Source organism: Pipistrellus kuhlii, unplaced genomic scaffold (genome assembly GCF_014108245.1).
Source record: "Pipistrellus kuhlii isolate mPipKuh1 unplaced genomic scaffold, mPipKuh1.p scaffold_m20_p_81, whole genome shotgun sequence".
Taxonomy (NCBI): Eukaryota; Metazoa; Chordata; class Mammalia; order Chiroptera; family Vespertilionidae; genus Pipistrellus; species Pipistrellus kuhlii.
Window position 1 is genome coordinate 92,559 of NW_023425586.1, and position 14,929 is coordinate 107,487.

At 53.5% G+C, this 14,929-nt stretch overlaps 1 protein-coding gene across 9 annotated transcripts; it reads left to right on the forward strand.

The window, feature by feature from the left end:
- The first annotated feature begins 140 nt into the window (after window positions 1-140).
- On the forward strand, window positions 141-11,237 carry CCDC134 (coiled-coil domain containing 134). 9 transcript variants are annotated; one of them, XR_004985955.2, is made up of 8 exons: window positions 144-358; window positions 1,755-1,874; window positions 2,898-3,019; window positions 3,221-3,305; window positions 5,608-5,789; window positions 6,071-6,142; window positions 8,410-8,517; window positions 8,860-8,997. XR_004985955.2 is itself a non-coding variant. In XM_045577060.1 (8 exons), the coding sequence occupies exons 3-8, from the start codon at window positions 1,772-1,774 to the stop codon at window positions 8,983-8,985; spliced, it is 690 nt and encodes a 229-aa protein (XP_045433016.1). In that variant the 5' UTR covers window positions 145-359; window positions 597-688; window positions 1,762-1,771; the 3' UTR covers window positions 8,986-11,237. The 9 variants fall into 9 exon arrangements, 6 of the variants coding, with proteins under 6 accessions (XP_036281371.1, XP_045433016.1, XP_045433018.1 ...); XM_045577060.1 differs by lacking the exon at window positions 8,410-8,517 and adding an exon at window positions 597-688 and having other exon boundaries at window positions 145-359; window positions 1,762-1,874; window positions 8,860-11,237; XR_006740754.1 differs by lacking the exon at window positions 8,410-8,517 and adding an exon at window positions 10,125-11,237 and having other exon boundaries at window positions 146-358; window positions 8,860-9,069.
- Window positions 11,238-14,929: the final 3,692 nt, after the last annotated feature.

A 14,929-nucleotide genomic window follows, 5' to 3' on the forward strand; every position in this document is an offset into this window, starting at 1 on the left:
GAACGATTCTCCTGCGGACCTCGCGCGCGTAGTCTCAGGGCCCGGCGGGCGGACCCGGAAGGAGGTCACCGGCGCGACGGCGCGGCCCGCGCTCATTGGCCGGCAGCGGCGCGGCCCGCGCTCATTGGCCGGCAGCGGCGCGGGGGCGGGGCGGCGCCGGCAGTCCCAGCGCTGCGGCTCCCGGGTGCGGTGGAGGTCTGCGCCTTTGCTGGTCTCAGGACGGACCTGCGAGCCGCACGCCGAGGGCCTGCCAGCTGCCCCTTGCTCCCCGGGCCTGGTGGTGAAAGTGGGAACTCCGGGCGGGTAGGCTCCTGGTGGGGGCGTGGAGACCGAGGTTGAACCGGCTGCCAGAGTGGGAGGTAAGAGACGCCTCTTCTCTTTGGAAAGACTCCTCTCCTCCCGGAGCCCCAAAGACTGGGGACAGAAATCGGGGTCCGCCAGCCCGGGGCCCTGGCCCAGGGACCGCCCCACACGCCTCTTGCAGGATGCGCTCAGGTAGCTGGAAAGAGCTCCAGGGCGGTGAGCGGGAGTCACAGTGGAGAAGGCAGAATCCTCCCCACGCAATGGCTTTCTTTTCCCTTCTTCCCCTGCTTCAGTCATTACCTGCTGTCTGCTACCCGCCTGGCCCCGAGTTCTGCTCTAGTTTGTGTCCGGTTCCCTTGAGTCTGGAACGTGACATTGGAAGTAGGTGAGTCGTGGTGAACAACTTGCACTGCTTTTCCTTCTCTGGGTTTCCGTTATATCCTCTGTGTGGGGTGGGGCTGGTTCTCAGGTGACCTGTCAGTCGCTGACCATCTCTCCCTTGGGCGTGGCCTGCTCTGAAATAGACTGCTCATTGAGACTCGGTTTAGCCTGGGAATAGCTGAGTAACTGGGCAGTTAGCTCACTTTTCTGTTTCCACGCCAGTAAAATTGGGCCCCTGTCATCTGAGTCTGAGGCCTTCTTTGGCCACTGTAATATTGCACCCCACCAACGCCCTCATTCTTCTGTGTTGGTTTTACAAGTTTATTGGTTATCTCTTACTCCTACTAGGAAAATAACTACGTTGAGTGCAGGGAGTTTTGTCTTATTCAATGCTGTATTCCCTGCTCCAAAACAGGGCCTGGAACATGGGAGGTACTCAGAACGTTGCCTGAATAGGAATAGATGTTGCTTATGGTGCCTATGGTACCAGAGTGAGAGAGTAGCATCTCTTTTACCCCAAGACCGCCCTGCCTTCCTTCCTGCCCTGTGTCCCTTCCTTTCTGATGACAGAAGTCAGGGAAGGAGGGAAACACATCCCCTCCGACTGATGGACCCCCTTAACCAGTTACTCTCCTGGGAGCCAAAATGAAGTAAGGGGGGGGGGGGGTTGAAAAGGAATGACACTGACCAGCCCCACCTTCCCCAGGTACAGTGCCTCACCCAGTCCTCCCTCTCAGAAGCAGGGTGTGACCTCCTTATTGTTATTTTATAGTGAGGAAGCTGAGACTTAGAGAGGCTGAGCAATTTGCCTGACATTCCAGACTCTGACCCCTGTGCTCTAAGCACCCCTACACTGCTGACATTTATCTTGCTTCCTCCACCTTCTGTCCCACAGTCTTTATTGTGTGTGCTGGTCACGGGCCCTGGGCTAGGCACTGGGGCTCCAGACTTTCCAAAGCTGGGTTCTTGGTATTTGGAAACTGTCATGTCAGGAGGAGTTCAGCTCACCTCACTCTGTTCATATAACACCATGCTCGGGTCTCACCTCCTTTCTCTGGATTACTCTCCTCGCTCCAGGGTCGTGGATATGGACCTTTTGCAGTTCTTAGTCTTCCTGTTTGTCCTGCTCGTGTGTGGGACAAGAGTCACAGACACCCAGAGGACCTCCGTGGACCCAAGCCTGGAGATCTGTATCCTTCGTGGTTGGAGGTGCAGTTAATGGCTATGGCTGGGGGACTTTCTGGGGATGGATGAGGCTCAACTGGTGGGAATAGGAGAGAAAAGGTAAGGTGCCCTCATCAAACCTTGATCGAGTCCACTGCCTTCTGAGCCTCAGTTTCTCTATTTCGTTAAACAGAGAAGGCAATTTACACCTCTCAGAGCCACAAGGACTCTGAGAATAGTACATATGTGCCTAGTACACTGTGGCGAGACCCTGGTCAGGGGCTCAGGCCCTGGGATTCTGGGCCACCTACTCTGGTGCGGGACCTGGGGACACAAAGATGAGTCAGTCCCTGGCTCTGAGGCCTTCACAGCCTCACATTGTACTTTGTGATCACTGCTCTGAGGAGGGAACATGAGAGAAACACGGTGCTGGCTTTTGAACTAGGTCTTGAAAGAACAAAAGCTCATAGACCCCTAGCCGTGTGTCTCAGTTGTAGTCACCTGTATACCAAGAGTTTGCAGGTTCGGTTCCCAGTCAGGGCACATACCTAGTTGTGGGCTCGATCCCTGGGTGTGTATAGGAAACAACCGATAGATGTTTCTCTCACACATGGATGCTTTCTCTCCCTTCCTCTCTCCAAAATCGATAAAAACATATACTTCGGTAAGGACAAAACCCCCACAAAACTCATAGAGAAGGGTTGGGGGCATCCCAGGCAGAGTGTGCAGTGTGAGCAGAGCAGCGGAGACCTGGGGATCGGGCAGAGTTGCGGGAGATGGTGGGAAGATTATGGGGAAGGAGTACGGGAGCGAGGCCTGAAGGGTTGTGTTCAGGCTCTTGGGTATGGAATCCTCTGTCCACTGGACACACGAAACATGGCAGGAGGCAAGCTTCTCCGTTTGTTACTCTCCGGGAGGGAGCGCCTCAGACCTGGGCGCTGGTGGCCTTTGCAGACATCTGCTGGTCAGGAGTGGGCCTTCTGGGCTGGCACCGCGGGATCGTCCAGGCAGAAGGATCAGTGCCAGCTCCTTCACTCCATGCTGCCCAGACAAGAAGCTGTTTGAGGTGAAGCGGCGGGAGCAGCTGTTGGCATTGAAGAACCTGGTGCAGCTGAACGATGTCCACCAGCAGTACAAGATCCTGGACGTCATGCTCCAGGGGCTCTTTAAGGTGCACGCAGGCGCCGGGCAGCTCGTGGCGGGCCTGGTCTCTGACCTGGGCACTGAAGGATGAGTAGCAGTTCGTTAACGGGATGGTGTTCACTCAGAGGGCACTGCGTGCACAGAAGATTTGAAGTGGGGTTTAAGGAAACGGCTGTGGCTGGGCTGTGAAGGCCTCTGCAAAGCCGCTCAGCCGGTGGGGTTCCCTCAGGTGCTGGAGGACTCCCGGACAGTGCTCACTGCTGCGGACGTGCTCCCAGAAGGGCCCCTCCCCCAGGACGAGAAACTGAAGGACGGTAGGTCTTCCTGATCGCTCCCTCTCCTCCCCACCACCTCAGTCTTCTCTAGTTGTTTCTTCCCTCCTGTTTTTGTCACTCTTTTCTCTCTCGGGAAACACCCTCTTGTGGCCCCTCCCAAGTGTCCCCTTCGGTGGATAAGCACTTAGTATTCGGTTCTCTAAGAGTTCCTGGCTTCAGAGCCAATGTCTGTGACCCTGCACGATGTATTCCTTTGTGCTGCCCTGTGCTTGGAGCACAGGAACCAGGGAGGAAGCTCTGTCCGCTACCCCGCTGGGGGTCCTTGCCTTCTCTACCCCTGATCCTTCTGGTAGGGAAGGCCAGGCTTGTTTGCATTTCCAGGAGAAAAACCAGGCCTACTGAAGTGACTGGACAGTGGGGGCAGTTCCCACACTCCTTACTACTGTTCTAAAGGCCTCAACCTCCTTAAATCCTTTTTGAGACTAGTGGGACAAACATCCTATATAATAAAGAGCTAATCTGCTAATTAGATCCGACAGCGGAACCACCAGTGGGAGGGGGTTGGGGGAACCAAGGCAGCCGGGGCTGTGAGGGCCGAGCCCCTTGCACGATCTTTGTGCACCGGGCCTCTAGGAGATAAATAAGGTAAAAGACTATTCTGGGTTCCTTTATTCCCTCTTCCAAGAATTTCCCTCCGGTAGTAATTTTCTGATGAACTGATGGTATTTTAATAATAAAACTTCTTTTATTATACTGAGAGAGGATGGCAGTGGCCTTGACATACTGAATGGTGGGCACTTTTACAAATAGCATCTCTAATCTCCTCTGTAACTGAGGAAGTTATACATGTAACTTGGCTCTTAACCTGTAAGTCAAGCTTACTCCTGAGTGCAAGATGGTTCGAAGCCCAGGGGTCTGGTCCCACATGGCTCAGACCCCGCGGGGCATAGCTTTGGAGGAGTCTGCTTCTCTCTGTGCGTGGCCTGGCCTGTGCTGCTGAGGCTGCCTGGGCCTTGCCTGCGGGCACTGGAACAGGAGCTGCCACCAGGGCTGGGTCTACACTTACTCTTCATGTGACCTGGGTCGGGGGACCTGCCACCATGGTGGACACTAAATTCAGTCTAGACTGACCTGTTGACAAGAGGAAGGATATTGTCCTAACCAGTTTGGCTCAGTGGTAGAGCGTCAGCCAGTGGACTGAAGGGTCCCAGGTTCGATTCCGGTCAAGGGCATGTGCCTTGGTTGCGGGCACATCCCCGGTAGGGGGTGTGCATGAGGCAGCTGGTCTGTGTTTCTCTCTCATCGACGTTTCTGACTCTCTATTCTTCTCTCTTCCACTCTGTAAAAAAAATAAAAAAATTGTGTGTGTATATATATATATATATATATATATATATATTTTTTTTTTTTAATATATTTTATTGATTTCTTACAGAGAGGAAGGGAGAGAGAGAGAGCTAGAAACGTCGATGAGAGAGAAACACAGACCAGCTGCCTCCTGCACACCCCCTCCCGGGGATGTGCCCGCAACCAAGGCACATGCCCTTGACCGGAATCGAACCTGGGACCCTTCAGTCCGCAGACTGACGCTCTACCACTGAGCCAAACCGGTTTCAGCAATAAAATATATTTTTTAAAAAGAGGAAGGATATTAGTGGAGAAATTGATGAAATTCAAATAAGGCCTGTGGATGTATTGTATCGATGTGAACTTCCTGGTGTAGATAGTTGTACAGTGGTTATGTAAGATAACAATAGAGGAAGCCCAGGGAAGGGATTTTGTGGTGTATTGTGTAAGTCTAAAATTATTTCAAAATAAGTACTTACGAAGTATTTAAAATTAAATAAAATTGGAAGGATATTTTTTAAAAACAAAGCCTGTCATGTTCCCTGGCCATGCTAACAGCCCTGACCCCTCGCAGACACTGTGGTTGTGCTAACACCAGGCTCTTGACATTTGGATACTAAGTTGGGGAGCGTAAGCCCCAACAAAGCCTCATGTGATGCATCTGCCTCCTGGTGCAGAATGACACCCACCACTCTGGTCCCCACAGCAAATGAGCCTTCTGAGCCGTGAGATGCGGGGGGAAGAGCAGGGCCTTTGCAGTCAGTCCGAGCTGGGTTCTCAGCCCAGATCTGCCACTCACTTTCTCCCGGGTGAAAGGGGAACGCCACCATATCTCCCTCTAAAGGTGGTTTGGTGGACACAAAGCCCTTGGCACAACTGTCCGTTCTCTGCTTCCTGGGCCTGGCAGGCTTGCCTCCATCGTCGGAGAGTGCTGGGGCTGGCCAGGAGGGCAGTGGGGCATCTGCCCTGGCACTCACCCCGCTCCTCTCACCAGCTTTCTCCCAGGTGCTGGAGAACACGGCCTTCTTCGGCGACGTGGTGCTGCGCTTCCCGCGGATCGTGCACCACTACTTCGACCACAACTCCAACTGGAACCTCCTCATCCGCTGGGGCATCAGCTTCTGCAACCAGTCGGGCGTCTTTGACCAGGGGCCCCACTCGCCCATCCTCAGCCTGGTGAGGCCTGGGGCGGGGACGGTCCGGAGTCCTGTCTCCCAGTGTCCTGTGAGCCTCGCAGCCGCCTGCAGCTGGGCCTGAGTGTCAGCTCTCGGTTGCGTTTTCTGTGACAAGCCTTAAGGCACCTTGAGGTGCCATCTCAAGGGGTTCTGCTGACCCGGGTCCCTGTGGGCCATCGCCTGGCCCGCAGTCCTGGGCCCTGGGCTCCAAGCGGAGGGAGTGGCTCGGGTGAGCAAGAGGCAGGAGAAGGCAGAGGATGACTCACTCTTCCTCGTCTGCAGATGGCCCAGGAGCTGGGGATCAGCGAGAAAGACTCTGACTTCCAGAACCCATTTAAAGTGGACCACACAGAGGTGAGCTCTGGGGCTTGTGCCGTGTCTCTCCTGCTGCTGCTGGGCCCCGGGAAGCCAGGCCCTGCAGGGGCTGGGGTGCCTGTGGGGGAGTGTGAGGGCTTTGGACTTGGGGCCAGACGTGCCTGGGTCTGGATCCAGGAACCATTACTCACTTACTAGTGCCTTTGGGCAAGCCACTGCCCTTGTCTTAGCCTCAGGCCACCTGTCTGTTCATGGGATGTGCACCCCAGCTGTGGGGGCAGCAGAGGCTGTGAACAGTAGGCACCCACATCAGGTGGATGTGAGGGAAGCCAGGGGAGGTCAAGTCATGCTCTTCTCTGTCCTGGAGCCACTAACCACCCAGCCGGGCTTCCATCCTACATTCCTGCACATGTGGTCATTCCAGGGGGCTGAGGGCTCTCAGGCTGAGGCTGTGGGTAGGATAACAGACGGGGACACATACAGTAGAGGAGAGGAGGAGATCAGAGGGGCCAGAGGGATAGGAAAGAAGGGCTGGAGGACTGGACTCCTCAAATCACAGGCTGGCCCCTGCTCTGAGGAGGGGAAAGGGGTCAGGATCGGTGAGGGCTGTCAGATTATATACCCTGCTTGCACGGATACTGACAGGTCAGAGGCATCAGAGTTTACTACAGCGAAAGCCGTGGCTAGACTGTTGGACTGGTCATGTTAGTTCCCCTTATTCTGAGTCCCACATGAGTGACACAGAGGGGCTCGGTGGATGCCAGACAGACAGCGTCATAGCTGAAAACTACTAAGCCTGGGAAGCTTACCAATTTATAGCAAACAGAAGTAAACCTGCTCTTTGTTTGGGGAGAGATATCTCCTCATCCTTCAAGATTCCTGCAGGCACAATCCTGAGAAATGGCCGAGGTGCAGAGTGGGCAGGGCTTTGCGTTCTTGGTGTATCCAGCAAGAGCAGGGATGCTCAGCCCATGTCGATTGCCTCCTCCACAGGCCATTCCTCCGCCCTGCGTGTCTTGGCTTAACTCCGATTCCATGAATGTACTATTCAGTCTGTCAATCTGACTGACAGGGGCTAGAATCTTGTTCGTTCCATTTGTCTCATTCTGCATCTAATTAAGGCCGCCATCCACAGGACAAGCCGCAGGGTGAGGCCAGCCTGCAGGGTTGATCTCAGCTGTGTGCTCCAGGATCCTGGACTCAGCCGGCTGTGGTCAGTATTGGGGAGACCAGTAGGTCTTATTTTAGACAATTGGGTGTGGTCTAAGGCCAATCTATTATTCATTACCACCCACACAGAGTTTAGACTGACCTGCTGATCTTTGATGTTACTGCTAGTAATGACAAGGGCAGGAGATAGACCCACAGCTACCCTCATCCCTAGTGGAGAGATACTCCGTGGCCACTGTCTCCCACATTACACTGGATTTGGGTCCCCATTACATTCTTTGGCTGAATCCTAAGTGTCACTGTGGAGTTGCAGCCTCATTTACCCTACATGATAGAACCTCAGACCACTCGGGCATCAGAAGAAGATGGGTTTGTATCTGTCAGATTGAAAGAAGATCGCACTGGCATGGGTGTCTTCCCAGGGTCACTTCAGGAGCTGCTTTGATGGCCTCGGGCACACCGAATGGTTCAGTCATCACGTGGTCAAGAATGACACATCCAGCAGTCGGTCAGATGGTCATCTGCAGCTGCCACTTGGCTTGGGCAGACCCTAGGATTGTTTTGCCAAGTGGCAGTGCTGGATATCAGGCCAAAGAGGATTAATTATTCCCCATGTCTCTTGGGATCTAAGGCGTTTTCTCACTAGGCGCTGGGATTATTGCTACAAGATCAGCATGTCATATCCCAGGACCTGTAATGTCACTTTTTCACTGATCACCCCTTACTTTCACCAGATCTTTGTCCAGAAGGGTCAGATGTGAATGGGACAAGGGCATTTTTACAACATTTTCAGAGGCATATCATATTTCCTATCTTGGTCCACGCTAGAAGGGGCTGGGTTTTGAGGAGATGGAGCCATGCCAAGTTGGGGGCACATTTGAGACATCCCAGGGGACGTGCCAAGCAGGCACTTGGATATGGAGGTGCACATATGAGGGGTAACTGGCCATATAGACATAAATGAAGCCATGGGTTTGGAGCGAGCAGAGGGAGAAGAGTACCCCCAGTCAAAGTCCTCCTCCTCCTCCCATCCCTGTTCACCCTGTGTTCCCGTTTCCTCACCGGCCCCGCCATCCACCCTCTGTGGAGCCATGAACCTGGCACTATTGTCTTCTCTTTCTCCCGCCCCCTTCCAGGGTCTGTCAGTGTGACCTCTGATCCACCTGCTTCCTGGGCACTCCCTTGCCGAGACAGGATGCCTGCTGTCTCTTATTCCCGCTGGCTGCTCCCCCTCCTCCGCAGGGGTATGGCAGCCAGGGCGTGGGGGGTGGTCTGCGGTTGTCGGGCACTCGGCCCTCGCTCGGGAAGGATTCTGTTTATCATTCCTCTGGTACCCGTGCTTGTTCACACCTTGGTACTTGTCCCTGTGCCCGAATGTCCTCCTGCCCTCACCCTCTACTGTCAGCCTCTCGCTTATCTTTCAGAACCCACTTAGCCTTGTCCCCAAGCCCGTTTAGCCACCTCCACATCTGTTGGCTCCCTGAGGGCAGGGCCTGCGTCTAAGCAACCCTCCTGTCCCTGCAGTGCGCTAGCTCGGAGTGAACTGCTGCCAGTGGACTAAGTCAGACCACTCTCTCTTCCCCCAGATCATTTCTAGCACCGACCCTTTCCAGAAGGCCCTGAGAGAAGAGGAGAAACGGCGGAAAAAAGAGGAGAAGCGGAAAGAGATCCGAAAAGGCCCGCGGATCTCGCGATCCCAATCCGAGCTATAGCCCCGTGGCAGCCCGAGGTTCAAGGGGCCAGGAGGAAGAGGAGGAGGAGCGTGGCCAAGGTGAAGCGGTGCTGTCTGGCCGGTGGTGAGAGCCGGCACCTGTGCGAAGGGAGGCCATGTTTGCTTGGCCCCCGGGAGCTGCGTGGAGGAGCCCAGCTGCAGGGACGGCCACAGAAGGCTGGTTTCCTCCCAGGCCTCCCTGTGCTGCAAACAACTCTGGGGAGATGCTGGGGAGGCCGGAGGGGTGCAGGGCTGGACCCTCCTACTGGGTTAATACTGATGCTTGCTGGCTGCTGCTGCTCATGGGGAGGCAGCAGAACCAGGGTCTGAGCCGCGTGTGGAGGTGCCACACCACTGCTGGCTGCACCGTGTCACTGAGCCACACGGCACAAGTCCCAGCCCCTGCAGACACAATAAAAGTCAGCAAACTCTCTGGGCAAATCAAGGCTGGTTTTGGCCCTAGGGAGCTGTGAGGCCTTTGCCAGGCAGGCGGCGAGGGCCTGGGTTGGGGAACCAGAGGCCCACAGAGGGGTAGAGAGCACCGTGGAGGATGTTCTGCTTCAGGGAGCCCAGGCTCTGGCCGGGCAGCAAAGCAGGGGCTTGGCTTGTGCCTCCTAATCCACTCTCTGCTCTGTCCTTGCTGAAGGTCAGTGTTGGAAAGGGACTGGGTGTGTCCTGGGTGGGTGTTTATCCAAGTTGACCTTGGAGCCACATGATCTCTATCCTCAGCTAACGGGACAGTCTTAGAACAGGCGCAGGAAAGAGCCAGCTGTCCCTTCTGGCAATGCCGGAGACCCTCAGCCCGGGGGCTGCAGGAGATTGCACTGTAATGGCAGGGCTGCCCCACGCTGGATCAGTCACCGTGAGCTCTCCGGCTCAGGAGGGATCCGTGGTCATAAGGCAGGGAAGCTGCAGGGGCCTGAGTGAGCAGCTGCCTTCAGTTGTGCTCTGCCCAACTGGTGGGATTCCCCGCTCTGTCTCTTTGACCTTCCAAAGCCAGGGTCTGCTTCTTAAAAGGGGAGACATAACCACCCCAGAACCTACCACCACCACCACCACCACAGCCAAGGGAGACCCGAGTCTTGTCTCAGCCCATCAGGCTTGCTGAGTGACCCTGGTCCACCCTTCTCTGTTCCGTAGCTTCACTGGCAAAGGGAACATGATAACATAGGGACTGCTTCTCCAAGGCTGGTCCTGGCTTCTCAATGACAGGTGTCCCTCTCTGATGGTTCTTCATTCATCCCATAGGTTTGCTGAGCACCCACTGTAAGCCCAGCCAAAGAGAGGGGTCCAGTCTTACCCATCTTCACCTCTGCCCCATCTGGTACCTTCATCCTCCTGGGCTCTTCCTTTGACACCTTTAGCTTCTCTCCATCTTGGTTGATCTCTTCCTCTCCATCTTCAAATGGTTCCATATTTTCCCATCTGACACCTTCAGACAAACAAACAGAACTACCCTGCTTCCCCCCGTCTCTTTCCCTTTGCTGCACTGTTGATTGTGTGGCCACTTGTTTCTGAAGCTCCACCTTGAGTCACGCTGTAGGCAGAGCCTGTCCACTCCCCTGCTGGGAGCCGCAGACGTCCTAGGGTATTCCGTTTGTCCAGCCTCCTTGCAGCAAGCATTCAGTTCTGTGACTGAAGTGCCACTAACCAGATGCACCATGTGAGTGTGGTGGTGGAAACAGTGGCCCCCAGGGGCCAGGGGGATTCCTAGTGGCCAGACCAGCCCCAAGGGTGCCTGCTGGTGCCAACAGTGATGTCTTCATTGGTGCGTTCAGCATGGTCTTGGACGTTGTTCCTGTCTGTCGAGCTTCCAGACACGATCTGAGACATCGTGGAAAATCTGGGCGCTCCCAGTATCCCCTAAGGCAGGGCTCTGCTCACATTTGGGACAGATAATTCTCTGTTGTGAGGAGGTCTGTGTATGTGAGATGCTTAGTGGCATTCTTGGCTCAGTAGATGTCTGTTGTCATCTCCCAGTTATGACAACCAAACCTGTCTCCAGACAGTGCTGGATGTCCCCTGGGGGCAAAACCTTCCCGGCCACAACCCTTCTTCCTCCTTATCTCAGCCTCACGTCTTCCTGGGCTGTCCGTCACTGCCCAGAAATGCTGTGACAGTTCCTGAGGATCCTCCCAGGCCTCGGGGCCACTGTGCTGTCCTTGTTCTCTGCCCTTGGTCTAAGTCTGCTCTGTCTCTTCCCGGTTTCTCTTTCCTTACCTGCGCCCTAAATAAAGAGTTTACTGGCTTAGTTTCTCCTTCCTTCTTCTTGACAGCTGCATCCTCTAAGACTGGGATAGGGAATCTTTTTTCTGCCAAGGATATTTATTTATTTTTATTTTTTTTAATTAGGTGTTTTATTTATTTATTTTTTCTACCAAAGGGTATTTTATTTTTTAAAATATATTTTATTGATTTTTTTTTGCCCCCTTCCCTCCCTCCCACACATCCCCTCCCTCCCCAGAGTTTTGTGTCCATTGGTTGTACTTATATGCATGTATAAAAGTCCTTCGGTTGATCTATTATCTCCCCCAGATCTTCCTCCCCTCCCCGCTATAATTTGACAGTCTACTTGTTGATATACTGTCTCTATATCTATCTTTTGGTTCATCAGAAGATGAACCAAAAGATAGATATAGAGACAGTATAATGTTCTTTATCATCCACAAATGAGTGAGGTCATGTGGTGTTTCTCTTTCATTGATTGGCTTATTTCACTCAGCATGATGTTCTCCAATTCCATCCAGGTTGCTGCAAATGATGATGCCAAGGATATTTATAAGGTCATTCTCCAGCCATACAAAATTATCAACTTAAAAATTAGCCTGCTGCCCTAGCCGGTTTTACTCAGTTGTTAGAGCATCGGCCCTCAGACTGAAGGGTGCTGGGTTCAATTCCAGTCAGGGGCACGTACCTCGGTTTCTGGCTCGACCCCTGGCCCTGCTTGGGATGCGTGGGAGGCAACCAATCAATGTGTCTCTCATATCTATGTTTCTCTCTCTGTCTCTCCCTCTTCCTTCCACTCCCTCTAAAAATCAATGGAGAAAATATTCTTGGGCGAGGATTAACAACAACAAAAAATTAGCCTGGTATATTTGGTCAAACATTTAATTAACTCACCCCAATGCCTTGGCAGGGCCAGACCAAATGATTAGACCCACAAGCTGGATGTCCCCCACTCCTGCTCTAAGACCACAAAGCTGATGGCACTTGCCCTGTTGTCACCTGATAAGCCTCAATCCTTGTTTCAACTTAAACCAAAACCAAAGGTTACTTTCCACCCTGAAGTCTACCCTGCGTTAAACCACGGGGTACATATTTTGGCTTAATCCTAGAGGAAACAATATCTGAACTGAATCCCGAAAGATGGGGGAGGAGGGAGGAGATAGACACTGGGCAGAGGCCTACAAGGGGAGGCATCAAAAGCAGTCAATGAAAAACACGCCAAGCTCTCTTCTGTGGCCTGTAGTAAGTGCCAGTCTGTGGTGGGTGTCGGGACACAAGGGTCATCTGGTCCAGCCCTCCCTCTTCATACAAAAAATCCAGGTCCTGAGGAGGGACTTGTCCGAGGCTGCTCTATCCCTGGGAGCCAGCCTCAGTTCTCCCCGCCAAGGCAGGGTGCCCACGGGAAGAGCTGTTAAGTTGGGTGAGAAGCCAGGGCCAGGGGAGAAGGTCAGTGATTTGCTAAGGCTGGGTCCAGTGCCACCACCTTCCCTTTTGCACTTTTCACCGAGGTTTCATTTGTGCTTCCTCAGGCTACTTCGCTAGGAGCCCAGGCCTCTGGGCAGGTCCAGCTGGGAGCTGTGGCAACAGTTGTGTCCACCCACCTAACCTGATGCTTCTACAGCAAGCATGTCAAATTCATGGTTCATTGGCAGCGAGTTTGACATGCTTATCTACAGCCTCCTGTGGGGGGTTACTGAGACTGGAATGAGAGGGTACTGGACCAGTGAGTCATAGGGTAGGCCAGCGGATGGTCTCCCTCCCCATCCCCCGCCCCCAGTAGAGGGAGCCCTGTGAGCCACAGTTGAAGGTCACATTGTCCAGCTTAGTGCCTTGCGTTCAGTTTCCTGTTTCAGAGTGAGACCAGTATAATCAATACCAATCTATTCTGTAAACAATGAGAACAGTCCTATCTTTCCCACCCCAAAATAAGACTATTTATGTTATACAATTCATTATAAAAAGTATACTGAAATATCAAGAAGAAAGTAAAATTTGTCCTAAACCCACCATTCCCATAACCATGACTGACAGTCAGCTGTTGTGCCTTGCGTCCATTTGCCTTTCATGTGAGCATGTACATCCCCGTTCTTTTCAATCACAGTAGCTGCTTTGTGTGGGCACTTACTGCATGCCAGGCCTTACTAACTGCTGGCTGGCAGCAGCGTCTGCTGCCTCCGGGTCCTTGTCCATGTTGTCTGTTGCCCCAGCTACACCAACACCATATGCAGTTCTCTCCTCATGACGTCAGGGTTCATCTTACTAGTAAATGTGGAAGGATTTCCTGACATCCCAAGTCAGATCCCTTGTTAGTTTCATCACACCCCATTACTTTTTTCTGATCACTTGTACTATTTATTGTCTAGGTTTTTTGTTTGTTTGTTTGTTTAACGGTTGTTCACTAGACTGGAAGCTCTCAGAAGACAGGAACTATTTCTATCGATAGTTGCCTGCCACAGAGGTGTTCAATAAATATTATCAAAGAATGTGCAGATGATCCCATTTAATCTTCACAACTATGAGTGGACACTATTCCCATTTTAGAGATGGCAAAACTAAGGCTTAGAACAGCTAAACTGCCCAAGGTCACACTGCATAAGTGGGTCCACATGTCTGCCTCCTCACGGCCTGTGTGCTTGTAAGGTTTGAGCAACAGCTGCCTCTCGTTTAAAGGGAACATACTTTTCCCTTTTAACAATATATTGCCAAAGGCTGTCAGTAGTTATACAATTATTTATGTAATGTTAAATGATGCATGGCATTCCATTGTGTGGATGCAATTATTCATCCAGTTCCTCAATTGGCTTCCCAATTTCCCAGTTAGACTTTGGGATGAGAGTCTTTACACACACACACTGGCGTTCTTTGAGCACTGAGCACTGGTACTCAGGATAAACGAAGTCTGCACATTTGCTTACGTCGTAACCAGCTGCAAGATGGAGCAGTGGGTACCTGAAGGAGTGGGAATCTGTGGGTGGCTGCGCGTCAGAATTCCTGCGGAATTTTGTCAAAATGCTCACGCCGCCCCACCTCGCGAGGCTCGGGGTGGCCCGAGCACTGGCGTTGTTTTAAAGGTCTGCAGGCGGCGGGGTGCTTGTGTGTCGGTGGGTGGAGGGGATAACCAGAGGAAGAAGGCGGTGTTCGAGGCAGGTGCGAAGACGCAGAGGTTTTGGATAATTTACGGTCCACGTCGAGCCTCCGTTTCCGCCTTTGTAAGGGAGTGGGAGAAACGCGATTTGAATGGTCTCCATACTCCTCAGGGACCCAGGTTCGATTCCACCGGCTCTCCCCCAGGCGGGCAGGGCGAGGTGGGAGGCAGGGGCAGCTGGGAAGATGACGTAATGTACTTACAGCTGGCTGGGAGTGGGGGTCCGACCCGCGGGCCCGGGGGGAGCGTGTTAACCCTTCAATTACTGGCGGATGGATGGAATAGCTGGCGGAGCAGACCCAGCGGAAAAGAGAGCGGCTCCTTTAATCTAGGGGAAGGCGGTTGGGCCGAGGACCGGGAGACTTCCCTTCGCCGGTCCTACCAGACCGCGGGGGGCGTGGCCTCTCTATGCAAATCGGAGCTGCTGATCGCTGACGCGCCATCACCCCACGCGCCGCTCGCCGCGCTGATTGGCTGCGCCGCGCCTGGCCCCATTGACAATAAATAGGAGTGCGTGCGGCCCGGGGGCGGGGCCGCGGCGGGGGCGGGGGAATCCCGCCCCGCCCCTCCTGCG